This window comes from Gallinula chloropus, assembly GCF_964237585.1.
Source record: "Gallinula chloropus genome assembly, chromosome: 29".
Lineage (NCBI taxonomy): Eukaryota > Metazoa > Chordata > Aves > Gruiformes > Rallidae > Gallinula > Gallinula chloropus.
The window spans coordinates 1,245,472-1,265,741 of NC_140114.1; the positions used below are offsets into that span (position 1 = coordinate 1,245,472).

Below are 20,270 nucleotides of genomic sequence, written 5' to 3' on the forward strand. Positions count from 1 at the left end.
CCCATCCATGAGATGGATGTGAAAGGATAGGAAGGACGCAGGGAACTTCAAGTGATGCTTTATTGTCTCTGAAGAGCGAGTGATCCAAGCAGACAGAAAGCAGCTAGACCCCCAACTTCTACAAGCAAACCCCTCTGAGTGTGTCACGGGGCGTGCGTGGGGACTCAGTCCTTGTCTGGCTTACAGCGGTCTTGCCCGTGGCTGATGCGATGGGCATCGTCAGCCAGCTTGGACAAGACGATGGTGAACTCCTCAAAGGACACCTCTTTGTCACCATTCAAGTCTGTCTCTCCAAAGAGCTGGAGCAAATAGCCTCTCCTGTTCCTGTCCTGAAATTGGGGGACAGAACCGGTGTTAGCATGGCCCCCTCCCCAGGCTGTGCACCCAGGATGAAGGGAAACTGAGCTGGCTTTATTCTTGCTGTGCCCTGGGAAGGGTTTGGAAGATGTAGGATGGCTGTGACCTGCTCCTACCAGGTGAACAAGCTCCTGTCCCAACCCCCTTTGGCTGCAGTAGCAGGAGGGATGAGTGGGGATGGTCCCCACAGCATGTGGACAAGTTGGGTCTGATCACAGAATCATAGAGTCCCAGACTGGGCTGGGTTGGGAGGGACCCCAAGGGTCACAGAGCTCCAACCCCCTGCCACAGGCAGGGACACCAACCTCCAGGCCTGGAGCTACACAAGGTTGCCCAGGGCCCCAGCCAACCTGGCCCTGAACACCCCCAGGGATGGGGCACCCACCCCTTCTCTGGGCAGCCCCTTCCAGCCCCTCACCACTCTCTCTGGACAGAACTTCCCCCCAATCTCTCCTCTCCCTCTTCCCTCCTCCAGCTTCACCCCATCCCCCTTGTCCTGCCATTATCCACCCTTTAACAAGCTGATTCCCCTCCTGTTCCTCTGCTCCCTTCAGGGACTGGGGGGCTGCAATGAGGTCCCCCCACAGCCTTCTCTTCTCCAGGCTGATCACAGAAACCCAGCCTGTAGACCACAAGCCCTTGGTGAGCACTGCACCCCATTCCCCTAGAAGCATCCGGACACTGGCAGCCTTGTGTCCCCTCCCCACCCCACCCAGTCCCCCCTCTCCCCCAAGGACAGCATCCCTCCAGGAAGCACAGCACAGCCCCTGTGGCACTCACACAAGCCGCCAGGAAGTTCGATGCCTGCTCAGTCAGCAATGTCTTGAAGTCATTGAAGCTGAGAAGGTCCATCTTTCCTTCCTGGGTGCTGTACTGGTGGTAGACGTCCACGATGGTCTTCAGAGCCGCCTCCAGAGTGCAGTTTCCAGGGAACTGCGAGGCCTCGTGATGAGTGGCTGTGGTGCTTGCAGACATGGCTGAGCTGAAGACTGTGTGGAGAAACCTCAGAGTCAGGAAATCATGGGCTTGGAGCTCTGTGATCCTTGGGGGCCCTTCCAACCCAGACCAGTCTATGAAATTGGGAACCCTGTGCCATGCCCTTGGCTGCCCACCTCAGGTACCCCATGGGAGGGTTGCACCACACCTCCCCAGCTGATCTGTGCCAGGAGCTTTGTCTCTCTGGGGCTGAGGGTGCCCCAGGGGCAATTGGTGGCTCCTCAGTGCTGGGTGGGTAATAATTGGGTTTAGAAATGTGAGTTAGATGAACCCATCAGGATACCCTGTACCTGTACAGCGAGGAGGACCGAGCAGGGAGCACAGCTCAGGTACAGGCTGTGTTGCAGCATCTGCCTGACTGCTGCCACCTCTCCCTGTGAACCTGCCATGAGCAGGGACACCCCCCACCATCCCAGGGTGCCCAAAGCCCCATCCAACCTGGCCATGAACCCTGCCAGGGATCCAGAGCACTGGGTCTCTGGGCATCCTGTTCCAGTGCCTCTCATAGTGAATAATGCCTTCTTAATATCCCATCTGAACCTCCCTTCTTTTAGTTTAAACCCATTCCCCCTCATGCCCTTGTAGTCAAACTTGTAGTCAGCTTCCCACCCTGACCCAAGAAGGGGTAGGGTAGGAAGCTGGAATCACCCTGGAGTAACTCAGGCACGGCACGAAGCGATACCCAAAATCACTTCTCTCTCATCCTATTTCCTAGAAGAACCACTGCAGTGTCACTTACCCTTGTGTCCAAGGAGACTGTGCAGAGGATGGGTCTGTTGTGCTGATCCAAGAGCCTGGACAGCCCTTTTTATACCTATCTGAGGTCCTCTTTCAACAGAGCTAGTGACACACCTGCTGCAAGCTGCAGCTTGAGTTAGCATTTCCCGTACCTGGAAATTGCAAGGTGGGAACACCAAGAACCCCTCCCCACCTCATACCTTCACACATAGTTCCTGGTTGCACCCACCAGCCTTTGAAAATGTTGTCCTTCCACCCCACCACCTCACTTCCCCAATGGGGCTTGAGCTGCTGCTTTGATGGACATAGGATAGCCAAAAAAACATGGGATGGACCGGCACGCCTCGGCATGGGCGGAAAGGTCAAGCCCATCTTGGCAGAAGTCACCAAAAAACCTTGTGGGTTTTGCCTTGTGCTGAAAATTTTGCTGGTATAGACAAAAAATTGGGCTGTTTCAGAGAAATGTGGATAATTTTGCCCCTTGGGTTGTTTTTAATGTGATCTCTCTTCTTATTTTTCCTACAACTCTAGCTGGTTGGATGCTGAGAAAGATGAAGGTGGCATCCACCTTGGAATAAATGGTTTCCTGGAGTATTTTCCATTATTTTCCATTTTTGCATCATTTCCTCTTGCTTTAGAAACATTGTGAAGGTAACCAGGGGGCATAAACCAAGAAGAAAACCTGAGGTCAGGGTGTGGGGTGTTTTGCAAGAGTCACCTCCATGCCACCCACCTTGCTTTAGCAGAACAGGTCCTAGAAGAATGAAGGCACTGTGAAAAGGTTTAAAAATAAGACAATAGCTTCCAGGAAGGGGTTAGGAACAGAAAAACAAATGGGTGGCCATTCCTGTTTGAGGATGCTTCTTGCGTATCCCCAGGGGCAGTGTCAAGAACTGTTGCATGAGTTTAATTCTGGTATCCCTGAGTCATTTTATTGCTTCTTTTTGTTCCCCTGCTCAACTCATTAGGGGCTGTTGATGAGCTGAAATTGCATCCTCATTCCCCAGCTGAGGCTGGGGTTTGCCCCGTGTATTTGCATAGTCCCCACGTAGGCAGGACTGTGGGGCTCTGAATTCCCGGCCTTTCCCGGCCTGCGGGGGAGGCCTAGTCCCACAAGGAACGTGGGTGCCCAGGTGATATCCGGGTGCCCTGACATGGACACGAATGACGTCTGCCTCTGAGGGACAAGGGCTGGTCCCCAAATGGGAAATTTGGGGAGTCAGGGCGATCCTGTGTGTCACTGAGTGCAAATCACCCTGCGAGAGCCCCACGCGGCCTCCTGCCGCGGCCTGGTTTCACCTGGGCCAGGCCTCTGGTTCCAGCCCGTGTTGGAAATCAGAGACTCAGAGAATATCCTGAGATGGAGAGGATCCGTAAAGTGGGAGCTGGGCTGGGTCAGCCTGGAGAAGAGAAGGCTGTGGGGGGACCTCACTGCAGCCCCCCAGTCCCTGAAGGGACCCCAGGAACAGGAGGGGAATCAGCTTGTTAAAGGGTGGATAATGGCAGGACAAGGGGGATGGGGTGAAGCTGGAGGAGGGAAGGGGGAGAGGAGAGATTGGGGGGAAGTTCTGTCCAGAGAGAGTGGTGAGGGGCTGGAAGGGGCTGCCCAGAGAGGGGGTGGGTGCCCCGTCCCTGGGGGTGTTCAAGGCCAGGTTGGATGGGGCCCTGGGCAACCTTGTGTAGCTCCAGGCCTGGAGGTTGGTGTCCCTGCCTGTGGCAGGGGGTTGGAGCTCTGGGACCCTCGGGGTCCCTCCCAACCCAGCCCAGTCTGGGATTCCATGATTCTGTGATCAGCAGATCCAACTTCTTGCTCTGGAGGGATAGAGGAGTCAGAGCAAATGATGGAGCCTCCTGAGTCTGGGGGTTTCACACCCCATGCAGCTGGTGCAAGAGCCCTTTATCGCTCCCATAGTGGGATCTAAGTGTGGTGTGACCTGGGGGGGACTCTGTTTCCCCACACTAACAAAACCATCCCGTTCCAGTGTTCAGAGTTAGCACCAGCCCTCAGCAGCTCCTCAGCCTCACTCTTTGCTGTGTTGGGGGTCACCAGGTGAGCACTTGTTGCTTTGCAGATCGCAGATGCATTGTGTATCTCCCCCCTAGGACACTGCACCCCCAGAACACTGCACCCCCAGAACATTGCACCCCCCAGAACACTGCACCCCCCAGGACACTGTATCCCCAGAATATGGCACCCCCAGAACAGAGCACCTGCAAGACACGGCACCCCCAGCACACTGCACTCCCCATAACACAGCACCCCTCAGGACATGACACCCCCAGGACACTGCACCCCCAGAACACCCCCAGGACACTGCACCCCCAGAACACAGCACCCCCAGAACCAGAGCCTTGTCCTGGCATCTACCTAAGGAAGCATCCCCTGGCTGTGCTTCACCCATGCCATGTCCTGGACCTGGTGCAAAGGGTGGCTTGTGCAGGTACTAGGAACATCCCCAGCGTGATGGGGTGCTACAGACCCCAACATCTTCCAAGGTGCAGGTGCTGGGAACCCCCTGAGCCTTGGGAAGGCAGCGGGGAGCGTGCCAGTGCCTGGTGTGCAGACTGTGGGACTCAGCAACAATTGTTCTGGGAGCAGGGTTGTGTCCCATCCCCTGTGTCTTTCCTCCCCCCCCCCCAGACACATAATACAGATGCATTTGGTGCTTGAAGAAAGAGGTTTTATTTTGGTGCCACAGGCAGAATCAGATGAAGGACCTTCAGTTACAGGTCTGTCCCTGCTTGCAGGCAAACAGGAGGGACGATGCTGCTGGAAGGACAGAATCCCATGGGCTCAGGCAGCCTGGGAACCCTTTCAGTTGGAAGGACCGTGGCCGTGGCCGTGGTCATGGCCGTGGTCGTGGTCGTGGTCGTGCCCTTCGTGGCCCCTGGGGCTTTGATGGGACATGTTGTGGGCATCGATGACGATGCGAGTCAGCGTGGTGAGGAACTCGGTGAACTTGAGGCGGCCGTCGTGGTTGCGGTCGGCCCTGGCAAAGAGCTTGTTGATGTAGTCATTGACCGGCGTGTTGGGCTGCAGCAAGGCACACAGGAGAAAGAGTCAAACCTCAGGCACAGCAGGGTCCAGGGCCACCCCACCAGGCATGAAGCTCCCACACTTTCAGGGAACACCCAGAAAAAAAACCCTCTCTCTCCCTTTGGGGAGGGTCTTGGCCACCCCCTGCCCCAGGCAGGCTCCTGTGAGCTCCTGCCAGCCTGAGGAGAGCTGGGTGATGCTGGGCTCTTACCGGCACAGTCCTGTGGAGGAAGGGCTGGGCGGTTTCCTTCAGCAGCAAGGAGAACTCTGACTTGCTGAGGTAGTCATCGATGGGGTGCTTCACCGCGTACCGGTGGTAGACTCTGACAACACACTCCAAGGCGAGCTCCAGGTCGCTTTTCATCTTGCTAGGAAGGGACAAACAACAGAGCATTAAATCCCATCAGAGAAGGACATCCATCCTTCCTCTGGGACCCCCAGCCAGGCTGGTTGGGCTCATCCCCTGGAAGTGGAAGTGTCACTGGAAGTGTCACTGGAACAAGTGCCACTTCCAGTGGCTCCAAGCCCAAATCCTGGTTTGCTGAGGACCTCCTTACCTGTAAGAGGAGCTGAGTCTGGCTTCTGCAGTGCACAGGAGGAGAGGAGCAGGCAGGAGCAGTGGCTGCAGGGTGGAGGCAACCTCTCTTTTTATATTCTCCCTGAGCTACGATCTGTGACACCCTCAAATCTCCTTTGGGGCAATAACCTGAGGAATTGTGCAAGGCTGAGCACCAACACCCAGGAGGTGACTTCTTGTCTGGCTCCAGGAACAGGCTGCTCCCACTGCTAATGAGGGAGGGGACACACCAAACTCGTTAGGACATAACAAGGAAGCACCCAAAAGAGGTTATTTGTGGGGAGACATCACCCTGGGTCAGTGTCAGTCAAGGGGCTTTCCCAGGAGCAGGAAGGTTCCCGCAGGGTTTGGGTGGGGGGGGTCAGGTCTTTGTGGAGGTGTTGGGAGAGGAATTTTTCCGGGTGACACAAAAGGTCCTGGGTGAGGGTCTCCAGTGGGATGACACCAGTTGTTCCCAGTGTGGGGGATGAGGTTCATCACTGCCCTGACTGGGTTGGATTTGGCTGGAGGTGCGGTGCCCACCCATGGCACGCCTCTGCGCTGGGGCTGGGGGATACCCAACGCATCCCACCCCCCCAGGCACCCCTCTAAAGTCATGAGCACCATACCTCCTGAGCCATTTCCTAACAGTTGGCCATGCAGCCAGGAAATATGCTACAAATCCAGGCACGCCAGCGTGCCGGGAACCTGACAGGCGCTTGGGAGACGCAGCGTTTCCCGGCAGCCGGAACTGCTGCCTCATGATAAGTGAGGATATTGGCAACCACTGCCAATAGCCTCTTCCTACACCTCTGCCCAGGTGTTGGAGGGATGCTGCAACTTGTGGGACACCTCATGATGCTCCCAGTGCTCAGCACTGGCACCTAAACCCTACACAACTTTGGGGGGTTGGTGCCCAAGGATGCGCAAGGCTGTGGTGGGACCGGTGTAGCCGAATGTTTTGAGGAGCTGGGAAGGACAAGGGGTGGTGAAACATCTCCCTGTCAGCCTCACAACCCAAGAGCACCAGGAACTGGTGCCAGAAAACAGCTTAAATTGCAAAAGAGGGAACCAAAGGGACAGGTCGTACGGTGGAGGAAGTTGGGCGCATCCCAACGCGGGGCTGAGCGGGGGGACGCGGGGGTCAAGGCGGGGATGGGAGGGGTGTGGGAAGGTGTGAAGGAGGAGGCACACGTGTGCTCCGAGGGTTGGGGTGCTCTGTGCCTCCCTGTGCCACCCCTTGCCACACAACCTGCCACTGAAGCCACATACCCACACCCCGGGGCTTCCCGGCACAGGCGTGGGGCTGCCGTGCCACAGCAGCCCACGCTCCGGTGCGGGAACCCGCCGTGGGGGTGTTGGTGTTTGGGCTGTAGCCAAGCACAGCCGTGGGGGTGGGAGTGGTGGTGCTGCAGGGATGGAGCAGGTCCAGCCCCGAGGACGTGGCGCAGGGCGCTGACAGGGGGTGTGATGGGTGCAGGCAGGTCGGGATGTCTGTGAGCAGCGTCATACGGCTCCAGATACTCACTGGTGAGGACAAGGGGGTGTTGGGGGGGTCCCTTGCGCCGACCTCTGGGGTGGGGGTGCAGAGAGTGTTTCACTGGGCCTGGTGGGATGGATACCTGAGTTGTTTGGCCTGACATTGATGCTTGGGTGAGCGTTGGCTCTCAGAAGCTGAGGTTCAGGGAGCAACCTCTGCATCCTCCATCTGGGGATGGGCTTCGACCCCAACCTCCTGGCAGAGCAGGTCCTGAGAACCCAGGGCTGCAGCCAGGTGTGTGGGATGGGCAGAACATCACCTACACCCAACAGGGTCCATCTGAGGGACGTGAGCACAGGCAGAGCATCTCCAACACCCAACAGGGTCCATCTGAGGGATGTGAGCACAGGCAGAGCATCTCCAACACCCAACAGGGTCCATCTGAGGGACATGAGCACAGGCAGAGCATCTCCAACACCCAACAGGGTCCATCTGAGGGATGTGAGCACAGGCAGAGCATCTCCAACACCCAACAGGGTCCATCTGAGGGCTGTGAGCACCGGGTGCAGGTCCCTCCCCCTTCTCCTCCCAACTAAATCCCTCCCACTCACCCTCAGGAAAAGGAAAACCAGTGCCATCCATGAGGTTTTATTTATTTAAGGCTCAAAATCGACCAGCAGCAAAACTGCACTGGGAAATTACTAAAAAACTCCAAAAGGTCCTTAGAAAAGGCCCCCAGACCCCCCCAGGGCCCCTCATCCTGCTCTACGTTTCACATTCCTTCGGTGCAGCACCTGGAAGGCTGGAAGGCTCCTGGAAATGCTCTTTCTCTGCTGGTATGGTCTGGGTTTAGTCCATGCCAGGGCTGTGGGAGGTGTGGGGATGGAGGGGAGCTCGGCACAGCCCGGAGCTGATCCAGCCTTGGGGCAGGGAGGGAGTGGGGAACATCCTGGACATCCCTCCTGCTCCACCCCAGGGATGCTGTGCAACCCTCCAGCTTGTCCTGGTGCCATTTGGGCAGAGGGGGAGCAGGAGGCAAGACCCCCCCTCCCCAGCCCCAGCTCAGTGGAGCCCCCAGGGTCTGGCTCTGAGTGGGCAGGGGGCTTCTCTCCATCCCCACCATCACAGCACCCTGGGGCATTGAGTCAGGTGGGGCTGGGGGGTGATTCATGGGGTGCAGCCCCCCAGGATGGTGGAGGGGGGTACCCCAGGGGGGGTAAGCAAAACCTTTGTGGCATCTCCACTCTCCAATGAGTCTGGGGGCAGCTCTGAGCCCACTGACGAAGGTCTGGCTCCCAGCGAGGCAGGGTGGGGGTCACATCCACATCTGGAAAGGGGATGCTGCACATCTGGAGGTGGAACACAAGCCCAGCTTGGCCACAGCAGCTCGGGAAGGGGGGGATCAGAGGGAGGGAGTGGAGACTCACAGACGTGAGCAGGATGGGACCCGGAGCAGGGAAGGGACGCTGAGCCTGCGTGGCTCCTGGTATTTATAGCCCTGGGCTGAGTCCTCCTGAGTGTCCCAGGAAAAGGGGGGGGTGACAGGCTGGGTGCAGGGGGGAAGCCACTCCTCATGCATCACACCACAACCCCACCCCAGCAGGAATGAACCCAGCACCCCAAGGGTTCGCTCAGGGTCTGGGTGAGTTCCCAGGGAGGAAGATCCTGCCCTGTGGAGCAGCAGGCGTGGGGGGGATGGACAGGGGGGACAGGGGGGACAGACAGATGCACCGTTATGGGGCTGTAGGGCAGGGGGCTGCAGGGCGGGGGGCTGCAGGGCGGGGGGGCTGGAGGGCAGGGGGATGCAGGACAGGGGGCTGCAGAGCAGGGGGCTGCAGGGCAGGGGGCTGCAGGGCGGTGGGCTGTAGGACAGGGGACTGCAGGGCGGGGGGCTGCAGCGCGGGGGGCTGTAGGACAGGGGGCTGCAGGGCGGGGGGGCTGCAGGGCACGGGGCTGCAGGGCGGGGGGCTGTAGGACAGGGGGCTGCAGGGCAGGGGGGCTGCAGGGTGGGGGGCTGCAGGGCACGGGGCTGCAGGGCGGGGGGCTGTAGGACAGGGGGCTGCAGGGCAGGGGGGCTGCAGGGCGGGGGGCTGCGGAGCAGGGGGCTGCAGGGCAGGGGGCTGCAGAGCAGGGGGCTGCAGGGCGGGGGGCTGTAGGGCGGGGGGCTGTAGGGCGGGGGGCTGCAGGGCGGGGGGCTGCAGGGCAGAGCCTGAGCTGACTCACAGTGACGTGGCCGGCGGGGATCAGCCCCGGGGCGGTTTCCCGGGATCCGTGGGGTGGCTGCAGCACGGAAACGCGCCGGGTTCTTATCCCGTACCGACAACACACCGGAAGGGAACGGGAACGGGCGCCCTGGGGTGGGGAACGGGGGCACTGGGGTGGGGAACGGGGTACCTGGGGTGGGAAACGGGGGCCCTGGGGTGGGAAACGGGGGCCCTGGGGTGGGAAATAAGGTACCTGGGGTGGGGAACGGGGTACCTGGGGTGGGAAACTGGGTCCCTGGCATGGGAAACTGGGTCTCTGGGGTGGGAAGCAGGGTGCCTGGATGGGTGAAACGGGGTCCCTGGGGTGGGAAACGGGGTCCCTGGGGTGGGAAACTAGGGCCCTGGGGTGGGAAACTGGGGCCCTGGGGTGGGAAATGGGGTCCCTGAAGTGGGAAACGGGGTCCCTGGGGTAAAAAACCCACACAGAGGACTTTATTTAAAACAACTTTTATTGAAAAAGCATCAGGAGGCTGGTGGGAGGGTTCTGGGGGGTGGCAGCTCAGCCGGGGGCCGGTGCCCCCGTGCTCACTTGCTGCGTGGCATCTTGTTGGGGTAGTCCTGGAAGAACTCGTTGCACATCATGGCCATGCAGGCCAGGAAGGTCACGTACTCCTGGAAGTCCACCTCATTGTCACTGTTGCAGTCCAGGTGGCCCATCAGCTGCTGTAAACTGGCCTCAGAGGTTTTTGACTGCCAGGAGGCAAAAAAAAGGGGGGTGGGGGGGGGTTAAGATGTGAGTTTGACATCACGAGCTGCATCCCTGAGTCCCAGCATCACTGGTGGGATGTGGTACCCCCGAGTCCCAGCATCGCTGGTGGGATGTGGTACCCCCCCACCCTCCCGCCCTGCCCCAGGCTTACGCTGAAGCTGGGCAGCTCCTTGGTGAGCAGCTCCTTGAGCTCCTGCTTGTTGAGCTTGTACTTGTCCCCCTCGTTGCCAGAGTACTTGTGGAAGGTGGCCACCATCACGGCCAGCGCCTGCTCCAGGGGACACGCCATGGGGACGGCAGCGAGCCTGGAGGTACCACCAGCACAAGGGGGTGAGGGCAGAGTCTGGTGTCCCCACACCACCTCGTAATGGGGAGGGGGGGGTCTGTCCCAGCACCCCCCAGCCCACAAAGCAGCTCCAGTGCCCCGTTCCCAGCCGTCTCCTCCCTAATTTCAGTCCCCTGCCAGCAGCCAGGCTGGGCGGTGCCGTCTGGTGCCAGCGCTGAGCCACCTCCCCGAAACAAGGCAAGGAATGGCACTGCAGGGAGGGGGGAGAGGCAGCAGCTCCCCCCTCCTGCTCCAGCTTTCCCAACCCTTGGGAGGGGGCAAAACCCAGCCCCTCAATCACATCTGGCTTCAGCCCCCATTGGCAGCGTCTGGAAAGCTCAGCAGGGTGAGGGGCGGGGGGGAATGGGGGGGGCAAACAGAGCATGGGAGGGGATGAAAAATAAACCCCCAAGCAACTCACCAAGGGTTGGAAGGAAGCAGCCAAGGACGGGCAGAGCAGGAGGAGAGCCTGAGTCAGGCCCCAGCATTTATAGCCCCGCCTGGGACACCTCCCTCGCTCCCCGGGGTGGGGAGGCTCCAGCGCTGCTCCAGCGCCTGCCTGGACATTGGCTGGCAAAGGAAGAGAGGGAAACCCTGGGAGTAGCCCTCCTCCCCCCCAAAAAATCTTCTCCTGTGCTGAACAGGGGCTGGTTTGGCTTAGGAAGAGCAAAATGTGCCCCCCTTGGATCCCCCTCCCAGGGCTGGGTGGGGACCACCTGGTTGAGGAGCATCCCCAGGACCAGGGGGGTGTCAATCCCCATCTGCACGGGGTTTGTGCACAGGGTTCTTGTTGTGCTGAGGTTTTGGGAGTGGGTTGGGGGGTTTTTTTGGGGTTGTTTTGCCTGGTTTTAACTCATCTGCAAGTGATTGGTGTTTCCTGACTGCCCATCACAAGGGCCCGTTGTGTAACGGGGAGTTATTCTCGTGGCTGCGTGTCCCGGGCACGTGTCAGGGAGCTGCAGGGGAAAGCCAAGAGCCAGCAGTTTATAACCACCCCCCTGGCCATGGAGAGGGGGAGGAAATTAACTGTTTGCAAGGCTGGAAAATACCCAGTGTCCCACCATGAGATCCCCTGGGATAAAGGCACCTGTTGCCATGGGGACCAGAGGGAGGGAGTTGGGATGAAGCACCCTGGGTGGGATGTGACACCTCACAGCAGCATCTCCCCCTGGGGTGGGTTCTTTAAGGACCATTGTGGCAAAAGAAAAGCCCAAAACCTGAACCTCGTCTGGCTGTCAGCAAGTGGAAACCGGGGTTTTTATAAAGACCCTGGGAAGGGGAAAGTCTGGAGGTGCTGAGGGAGCTGGGGGCTCAGGGGTGGGCTCAGGGGTGGGCTCAGGGGTGGGTTCAGGGATGGGTTCAGGGGTGGGCTCAGGGCTGGGCTCAGGGGTGGGTTCAGGGATGGGTTCAGGGGTGGGCTCAGGGGTGGGTTCAGGGATGGGTTCAGGGGTGGGCTCAGGGTTGGGCTCAGGGGTGGGCACAGGGGTGGGCTCAGGGGTGGGTTCAGGGCTGGGCTCAGGGGTGGGATCTGCCAGGGATCTGCCAGGGATCTGCTCTTTCATGCGATGATGCAGAGCCCTTTGGACTCTGGTCTGGTTTCTCCAAGGGTTTTGGTGCTGCAGCACCTTCCACAAACCAGCCCAGACCTGCCAGGAGCTGCTGCCTCTGCGAGGGGGGGTTGGAGGTGGAGGTGGGGTGATCCCTGAGCCGGTATCACACCCTGATGAGTTGAGGAAGCTGCTGCTTGGCTGCATCCCCCAGTCTCCAGGGTAAATCAGGAGGAGAGGGGGGGGCTCAGGTTGACCTTGTTGTCTGGTTCCTCCAGAACCCAAACCCAACACACTGACCCCAGGGGGGGCAGCTTGTGCCAAGCTGGGCTTGAGGAAGCTCCTGTGTTTCAAGCCCTGAACCTCTCCCAGAGCCACCAAGGACGATGCCCAGGGGGGAAAGTCCAACTAAGCAGCTCGGAGGCGGCGCTGGGCTGGTTTGCTCAAGGCTTTTCAAAGCCAAAGAATAAATATAATAAATAAATAAATAAATAAATAAATAAGGAGAAGGAGGGGGAAAAAAAAAAAAGCCTCCCAGGGCTGAGTCCTAGGGTGGAAAATCCCACAGAGCTCAGAGGAAACCATGAGTCACCCATCTGGCTGCTAAACCTACAGCACACACAAGCCAGCCCAGGCTTGGGAGAAGGTTTTATTGAATGCCCCAGGGCGATGCTGAGGGCAGCGGGGTTGGGGTGGGGTGGGGTTGGAAGGGGGGGGGGGGATCACTTTTTGCGGGGCTGCTTGGAGGGCCCATCCTTGAAGAACTCGTTGAAGCCCATGGTGATGCAGGCCAGGAAGCAGGCGTACTCCTTGAAGTCCACCTCGCTGTCCTTGTCGTGGTCCAGGTCGTTCATCAGCCTCCTGAACTCCCCCTCATCCATCTGCTTCTGCAAGGGGAGGGGGCAACGTGCTGGGGTGAAGAGGTTCCTTCCCCTCCCAGGTAACAGAACCTGGGTTTGCCTGGCCTGACTCCAGGAGGGGGGGTTCTCTTTGCCTTCCCAAGTGCCACCAGGATACCTGGGACCTTTGGGGGTACCAGCATGGCTGCAGCAAACGTGCTCCTCAGCCATGAACCCTTTGGCTCAAAGATTCTCCCCCCCACCCAAATTTTGGGCCACAAAAGGGGAAGTGGGGGGTGCTTAAAAAAAATGGAGATCCCAGCATCATTTTCTGTGCCAATCAAAATATTTCTGTGGGTGAAAGAGAAGCAAGTTTCCTCTTGGTCTGAGTGTGTTCCAGCTCCTGTCCTCCTGGTCCTGTCCCTCCTTCTCCTGGTCCCACCTCTCCTCCTCCCAGCCCCATCCCTCCTTTTCCTGGCCCCATCACTCCTTCTCCTGGTCCTGTCCCTCCTTCCCCTGGTCTGATCCCTCCTTCCAGCCCAATCCCTCCTTCTCCAAGCCCTATCCCTCCTTCTCCTGGTCCCATCCCTCCTCCCCAGGGTTTGCCCTAGAGCATGAGGTCTGAGCACATCACACAAGGTCTGAGCATGTCACATGAGGTCTGAGCGTGTCACACAAGGGCTGCACCCATCGTGTGAGCTCTGGGTAAATTCAGAGACCACCTTGCACTGAAAAGCCACTTCTGAGGCTCCTCTACACAGAAAGCCCCCAGGATGCTTTGCTCCTGCTCCCACAACACCTCCTTCCACAGATGCCCAGGGATGTGTCCCGTCCCCATGGCCACTTACTGTCCCAAAGACGGGCAGCTCCTTGTTCAGCAGCTCCTTGAGCTCGGTCTTGCTGAGCTTGTACTTGTCCCCCTCCTTCCCTGAGTACTTGTGGAAGGTGGTGACCATCACAGCCAGCGCCTGCTCCAGGGGACACGTCATGGCCAGGCTCCTGTGTGCCTGGAGGGCAGAGCATGGGGTCAGGGTGGGCTCTGGGGGGTGCTGGTGGGGATGGGGAGTGCTTGTCCACCCCACCCAGCCTGTGGTGCTGCAGATGGGTGTCTGCAAGCCTGGCATCTCCCTCAGGGAGGTGTTTTGGGGTACCCACGGGGGGGAATTGCAGCTGGAAGGATGGGGAGCGGAGACTCACCGGGGTCGGCGTGGATCAGGCAGGAACCGGGGTGCCACAGCAAGAAACCAGGGTGCTGGGGCCAGGGTGTGCTGGGCATTTATAGCCCATCCCAGGTGGCACTGCCCAGTGCCCCCCACACAGCCCCCTTTGCCTCCAGGCTTTCCCAGCAGCTCCACCACCAAGGCGGTTTCGCCCGCGCCTCATTTTTGCCTAACGAGCTGTGTGATCCCATTAGTGGGACCTGGGGGGGTTTGGGTGCTGCTGGGAGGAGCTGAGGGCTGTGTTGGGTGAGGGGGTGTCTGAGGGGCATGTCAAGGGATGGGTGCAGGGATTGGGAAGGATTAAGGTATCCTTAGGGGGTCCCTAGAAGATGGGAGGCTGCTGGTGCGTCCTGGGTGTCCCCACACACACCCAGTGGGTCCTTGTCAAGCACTGGTGGAAGGTGGGTGATGCTGGGGGCCAGGGCTCGCTCCAGGGGGGTCCCACTCACAGCTGGAGGATGCTGCTGGGTGGCAGTGCCAGCATCAGGGAGGGCAGATGGCTTTTCCCTGCAGCCCCCCAGGTACATCTGCATTGCTGCCCATCCCAAAGACCGGTCTGGTTTGGGTGGGTGGGGTTTGAGGAGCCAGGGGGAGGGCTGCGAGTTGGGGGGCTGGTCACCCCTCACCCCAAGGGTCCCTTCTGGAGGGACCCTGAGGGTTTATCCCGCATCCCCCCAGGATCCCGTGAGAGCAGCCGGGCGCAGCACCCAGCCCAGCCCCACTCACCCCATAAACCACTGCGGGGGGGGGGGAGGGGGGAGGGGGGCGGTGTGAGTCACCAGCCCAGCCCCAGCCCGAAAGGGATTCCTGCAGCGTGACTCAGCCGTAGCCCTGCCCCGCTGCACCGGCTCCCACGGGAGCACCCCCGGTTTGCTCCCGAACCCCGGTTCAGCGGGACAGGGGAAGGTGGGCTGCATGGGGAGGGGGGGCCAGGGGATGCTTTGGTGTGGGGAAGGGGAGCAGCAGGCTCAGAGGGAGGGAGGGATGGATGGATGGATGGATGGATGGATGGAGGGATGGATGGATGGGGATGGGGGTCCCGTCTCCAAGATGCTGCCATCCCCCCTGCCGTGGGGGGGGATGTGTAGGGGGGGTCTTGTGGAGCCCGTGCCATGCTCTCAGCCCCAGGGCTGGGTTCTTTCCCAGTGGAAAATCCCCGTCAGGCGCCGGGGCTGCCGGCTCGGGCTGCCGCCAGCAGCGTGGGTGTCACGGGGCGCCGAGCCGCCCGGCGCTGCCGGCCACGGGTGTCCCGGCACACGCACGGGCCACGGAGCATCCCTCCCCCTCCCCACGCGGGGTGCAGCGGGGAATCGGGGTCCCCTGGGTGGTGACCGTGCCTTTGTGGTACCCACATTGGGGGGGGGGGGGGTGCAGTCCCGGGGACCCCGCGTGGAGATGTGGAGAGGGTCCCCGCCCGGAGATGGGTGGCAGCAGCACCCTGCGCCCCAAGGCAGAGAGGTTTGGGGTGCTGTGGGGCAAGGTGGGGGGGGGGAGGGGGGTTGCTGGGAGGCCACGGTGTCTGCTGACACCTCGTGGTAGCTCCATCAGCCCCAGGGAGCTGATCCCTGCGAGGCGGGAGGGCTGGGACAGGCGTTGTCACCCACCCACAACACACCACGACCGTGTGGGTGACGAGGGGACAGGCAGACCCCATCCCTCGGCCCCCCCCCACCCGCATCCCCTCAGTGGGTGGGTGGGGTGGGGAGTCAGAACCTCAGCATCACCCGCTGCTCCTCCAAACTTTATTGCTGCAATAAATAACCGCGGGGGTGCTGCCAGGCGCCGCTTCCCGGGCACCAGGCAGGGCAGACCCGGCACCAGCTTGGGCAGGGGGAGGGGGGGGAAAGGCACCCTTTTCCCAAAAAGAAAAAAGACCCCCGACTTTGAAGGGGAGCTCTGAGGGGAGAGGGGGGCCCCCAGCATGGTGGGATTTCTGCCAAGCGGGGCCATGCCACCCCCCCCCCCCCCCCCCAGGTCTGAGAACAGACAGAACTCGTGTCCTAGATGAGGGGAAGCCTCTCCCTTTACTTCTTGCCCAGCAGCCCAGCGAGGACAGGGCTTGCAGAAGAGGATGAGGGCAGGAATGGCATGGCACAGGGCAAGGAGGAGCCCCCCACCACAAGGCTGTAATGGCTTTGTACCCCCCTCCACCCCCAACTCCCACCCTCGGGGTCTTCCCGCCCCGATTCACCCTGGCAACGCCGTGGGCAACCAGGGTGCCCCGGGGGGCAAGTGTGGGGCTCAGGGCAGGGCTCAGCAGCAGGAGAGGCGTGAAGCAGGGAGCCATGGAGAAGCAAGGGCTGAGCCCTGGGGTTTGGGGGGAGGGAGGGGGGGGCTGTTCTGAACCCCGGGAGGGTCCGGGGTGCCTCCGTCTACTTGGTGTGCTTGATGCTCTGCTCCTGCTGCCGGATGATCTGGGCGATGGGGCTGGCGATGCCGCCTATCAAGGTCCAGTACTCCTCGAAGCTGATGCGCCCGTCCTTGTTCTCATCCAGGTCACAGATGAGCTTGTCGGCCGCTCGCCGGTTCCCAGTGTCCTGGGAGAGAGAGAGGAGACCCTCAAACTGGGGCAGCTGGGCAAGGAGGGTGAAGCAGGGGGGCAGGGGACCCCATGGAAGCGTGAGGAGCCTGTTCCCCCTGGCCCCACGTGCCCTGGGGAGTTGAGGGGGGGGTGGGCTCACCGTCAGCATGTGGTTGAGCTCACAGCTCAGCATCTTGCGGAAATCCTTCTTGCTGATGCGCCGGGGCTTCTTGCAGCAGCAGCAGCTGCTCGAGTACTTGTCAAAGTTGTTCACCAGCACTTGGACGGCCCATTCCAGGTCTGTGCATTCTGCCATGGCTGCCTGAGGTCACCTGTGGGGATGGGGGTCAGGGCGGGGGGGGGGTTCCACGAGACCCCCCCTCTATTCCTCCACGTGCCCATGCAGGAGGCAGCCTGATGCCAAAGCTCACGGTGAGGTGGCTCAGAGCAGCACAGGGGGGGGGTGTCTCCACCACCACCGCCACCGGGGACGAGGTGTGGGGTGTTTTTGTCTCCCCCACACCACCACTCACATCAAATCACCCCCCTAAAAAAGTCCTGTGTGCCACCCGGCCCAGCACACGCCCCACCCCAGCCACCCCACCTGCCCCCCTGGGACAGGCCGCCTCCGCGCGTGGGACGTGGTGGCAATTAATGGCGCCGGGGCCGCGGGGCTGCGCAGCACCAAGGGCCGCGGCCGCCAGTTTCCCAGGGCTCATTAGGAAGGAATGGGGCTGGGAGCCGTGCGGGATGAGGGCAGGAATTACCAGCCAGCTCTCCTCTTGCTTCACAGCTCTGGGAACACCCCGGCGGGGCAGGTCTCGGCCTGCCCGAGCTCCCCCCATGAGCCAAGCTGAGGGTATCCCCCATACCCTGGGGTCCGATCCTGCCCGCTTGCCCGATGCTTGGGGTTCCCGTCCCACCTCTGCCGTCCCAAGGAAGCTCCTTCCCATGGATGGACCCGACAGGATGGTCCCTGTCACGGGGTCGGATGTCCGTACCCCGGGCAGGATGCAGCCACGGACGGAAACGGCGTCACCTTGTCCGGCCTTGGCCCTTTCCTGCCCTGTCAGTGGCAGGGAGCAGGGTGAGCTGGGGCCTGCAGCTCCCTCTCGTTTTGGGGAGGATCTGTGCTGATTTACACCAGTCTAGGGCGCAACACCGGCCTTCGCGGCAGCGGTGGCCACACAGGCCTTGGAGGAAGCCGAGGCGGCACGCGCGGAGCCCAGAGGGGAGGCCCAGCGCTGTTCCCCCCACCCTGGGAGCATCATCCAGGAGGGTCTTTGCTGTCTGGCTGCTCCCAGGACCTGCCTGGAGCTGCAGACTTGACTCACGTCCATCCAGCCCCAGGCTGGGGACCTGGGCACGTCGGGGTGGTGACGGGAGACGCGAGGCTCAGCCCCGGGCTGGTCCCTGCATGCCTCAGCATGGCTGGGTGTCCTCCTGAGGAACCCTCAGAGCCTTTGCTGCGGCGTGAGGCCACCCTGTGCCAGCACAGGGGACTGTCCCCAGCCAGCAGGATGCTGGGCACCGGGGTGGGTTCCGAACAGCCCCAGTGCTGGCAGGGGTCCAGTGCAGGCTGTGGTGAGAGTCGCTGGGTGAGACCTCCAGCCCCATCCCTGCCTCGTCCCAGGTCATTAATTACCAACGAAATCGGGAGCGACTGGGCAAAAGCACCCACCCTACACCCACACCCTGCACCCACTGGGGTCCCCCAACACGCAGACCCCCACGCTGGGGTCGCTGGTTCCCTGTCACCGGCGCCCAGCCCATCCTCAGGGCATCATGGCTGCTGCTTGGCTGCTGACTCACGGCCCCAGCCCATCCGCGGCGGCTCAGCCCTTGCGGCTCTGACAGGGCCACACGTGGCCCACAGGGCTGGCCTGGGGCACAAGGACGTTGTCACCACGCCGGGACGCGGGACTGCCGGCACGGCTGGGCGCCGGGGGGGGTGGGATGGGCAGGATGGGGCTCGCTGGATGCCCTGCTCCAGCTGCCGCGGCCCATCCTCTTCCTCCACATCCCAGTCTCCTTCCTCACACATTCACCAGCTCCAGTGCCCAGAGCTGGGATCAGCTCCAGTATCCAGAGCCGGGATCAGCTCTGGTGTCCAGAGCTGGGATCAGCTCCAGTATCCAGAGCCGGGATCAGCCCCAGTGTCCAGAGCTGGGATCAGCTCCCATATCCAGAGCCTGGATCAGCTCTGGTGCCCCGACCTGGGATCAGCTCCAGTATCCAGAGCCGCGATCAGCTCCGGTGCCTGGCGCTGGGATCAGCTCTGGTGCCCAGAGCCTGGACCAGCTCCGATGCCCAGACCTGGGATCAGCTCCGGTGCCCAGCGCCAGGATCCACAGCCAGGCCCAGAACTCCCTGCCCACAGCCCTGGCATCACCACAGGCAAAGCCAGGGGTGAGATACCCCTCTTCTGGAGGCCAGACCCCACTGGGACCCCCATGTGCTGTGCTCTCCATAGGCAGCGGAGGTCGGCGGGTGCTGCCGAGCCCCATAACAACCCCCCAGCCCCCCAGCCCTATTCCCTCCCTGTGCTCCCCCCAGTCCTCTCCACCCCAGCCCCACGCGCGCGGTGCTGCCGAAGGGCTCCGGGGATTCCCCCACCCGACCTGCAGCGACACGTCCCGGATGAGTTATCCCCCCCAAAAAAGGGTCCCTGATGCTGAATTTCCCATCCCCAGCCTGGAGCCTCACCTGGCTCCGTCCGGGGGGGTCCCTGTGTGTCCGTCTGTCGCCGATGTGGGAGCCCAGGACGTTTTCTTTCTCCTCACCTTGCACCCATACCACAGGTCCCAGACGGGCTTTTAAAGAGGATCCCGCCCCTCCCTGACGTTCCCAGGGCGTTCCGGGCTGGGGCTCACCTGGGAAATGGTTCCTTGGGATTGCAACACCCGGACGGGTCGGTGCGAGCGCAGACCCGTGGCGGGCTCCATCATCTCCCCTTCCCCTCATGGGGAGGGGGGTGTGGGGGGGCTGCTCTTGCACCTATGGGGACCCCCACAATCTGGAAGGGGTGGTGGGCTCCCAGCAGTGGTGGTTCTCCAGACATGGAGCAGCTCATGGGGGTGCAGATGTGTCACCATCTGAAACCAACCGAAACACCAGCACACCCCAGTTGCCCACCCCTTTCCAACCCACCCTGTGCACCCACCACCCACAAGGATGGCCAAGGGGGGTTGGCTTTGCACAGGTGCTGCCTGGCAAAGTGTGGGGGGTGACATTATTTATTTGAACCTAAACCACTTGTTCTTGAGGGTGAAAAGGGTCTCCAGGACCATGGCAGCACAAGCACCAGCTCCGAGCGGGGCCATATCCAGCTCTGAGCCATCTCTGGGTGCACTGGGACAGCGAAGGCTCCTCTGGGCCAGTAGCTGTGCTTGTAAAGTCACATCCATAATTAATTGCCCCAGCAAATTGTACCCCTGTGTGTCTACCAGAGCGATGGCGCAGCGATTCCGTGCCGAGATTAGATAGGGGCGTAGATTGGAGGCTGCATATTTCGGGATGCAAAGTAGGAGGTGACATATGCCAGGCAGCAGCCGCCTGCTGGGAGGAACTTTGGGACTCCCATCCCCTGGAAAAACAAAACCCAACACCAGAAACCCCAACGTGTGTCATCCCATCTCTCTGGTGGCTTCTCCCTAATCTCGGTCGGGAGGAAGCAAACCC

General features: G+C 61.1%; 5 protein-coding genes across 6 annotated transcripts; all 5 read right to left on the bottom strand.

The window, feature by feature from the left end:
- Positions 1-164: 164 nt before the first annotated feature.
- LOC311202116 (protein S100-A7-like) lies at positions 165-2,301 on the bottom strand (the record flags this gene model as incomplete). The annotated part of the gene is made up of 3 exons (XM_084276661.1): positions 165-329; positions 1,138-1,346; positions 2,292-2,301. 3 exons carry the CDS (start codon positions 2,299-2,301, stop codon positions 165-167), a joined length of 384 nt encoding a protein of 127 aa, XP_084132787.1.
- A 2,605-nt stretch (positions 2,302-4,906) lies between these two features.
- LOC311202117 (protein S100-A7-like) lies at positions 4,907-5,492 on the bottom strand (the record flags this gene model as incomplete). The annotated part of the gene is made up of 2 exons (XM_084276662.1): positions 4,907-5,125; positions 5,340-5,492. The coding sequence occupies 2 exons, from the start codon at positions 5,490-5,492 to the stop codon at positions 4,907-4,909; spliced, it is 372 nt and encodes a 123-aa protein (XP_084132788.1).
- A 4,372-nt stretch (positions 5,493-9,864) lies between these two features.
- Positions 9,865-10,912, bottom strand: LOC311202217 (protein S100-A4-like). Its single transcript, XM_084276759.1, has 3 exons — positions 10,884-10,912; positions 10,289-10,442; positions 9,865-10,118 (listed from the first exon to the last, which is right to left on the bottom strand). Exons 2-3 carry the CDS (start codon positions 10,424-10,426, stop codon positions 9,954-9,956), a joined length of 303 nt encoding a protein of 100 aa, XP_084132885.1. The 5' UTR covers positions 10,427-10,442; positions 10,884-10,912; the 3' UTR covers positions 9,865-9,953.
- A 1,819-nt stretch (positions 10,913-12,731) lies between these two features.
- LOC311202218 (protein S100-A4-like) lies at positions 12,732-13,837 on the bottom strand (the record flags this gene model as incomplete). The annotated part of the gene is made up of 2 exons (XM_084276760.1): positions 12,732-12,896; positions 13,697-13,837. The coding sequence occupies 2 exons, from the start codon at positions 13,835-13,837 to the stop codon at positions 12,732-12,734; spliced, it is 306 nt and encodes a 101-aa protein (XP_084132886.1).
- Positions 13,838-16,243: 2,406 nt separating this feature from the next.
- On the bottom strand, positions 16,244-17,534 carry S100A16 (S100 calcium binding protein A16). Of its 2 annotated transcripts, none has more exons than XM_084276839.1 (3): positions 17,462-17,534; positions 16,750-16,921; positions 16,244-16,605 (listed from the first exon to the last, which is right to left on the bottom strand). In XM_084276839.1, the coding sequence occupies exons 2-3, from the start codon at positions 16,903-16,905 to the stop codon at positions 16,441-16,443; spliced, it is 321 nt and encodes a 106-aa protein (XP_084132965.1). In that variant the 5' UTR covers positions 16,906-16,921; positions 17,462-17,534; the 3' UTR covers positions 16,244-16,440. The 2 variants fall into 2 exon arrangements, with proteins under 2 accessions (XP_084132965.1, XP_084132966.1); XM_084276840.1 differs by having other exon boundaries at positions 17,513-17,532.
- Positions 17,535-20,270: the final 2,736 nt, after the last annotated feature.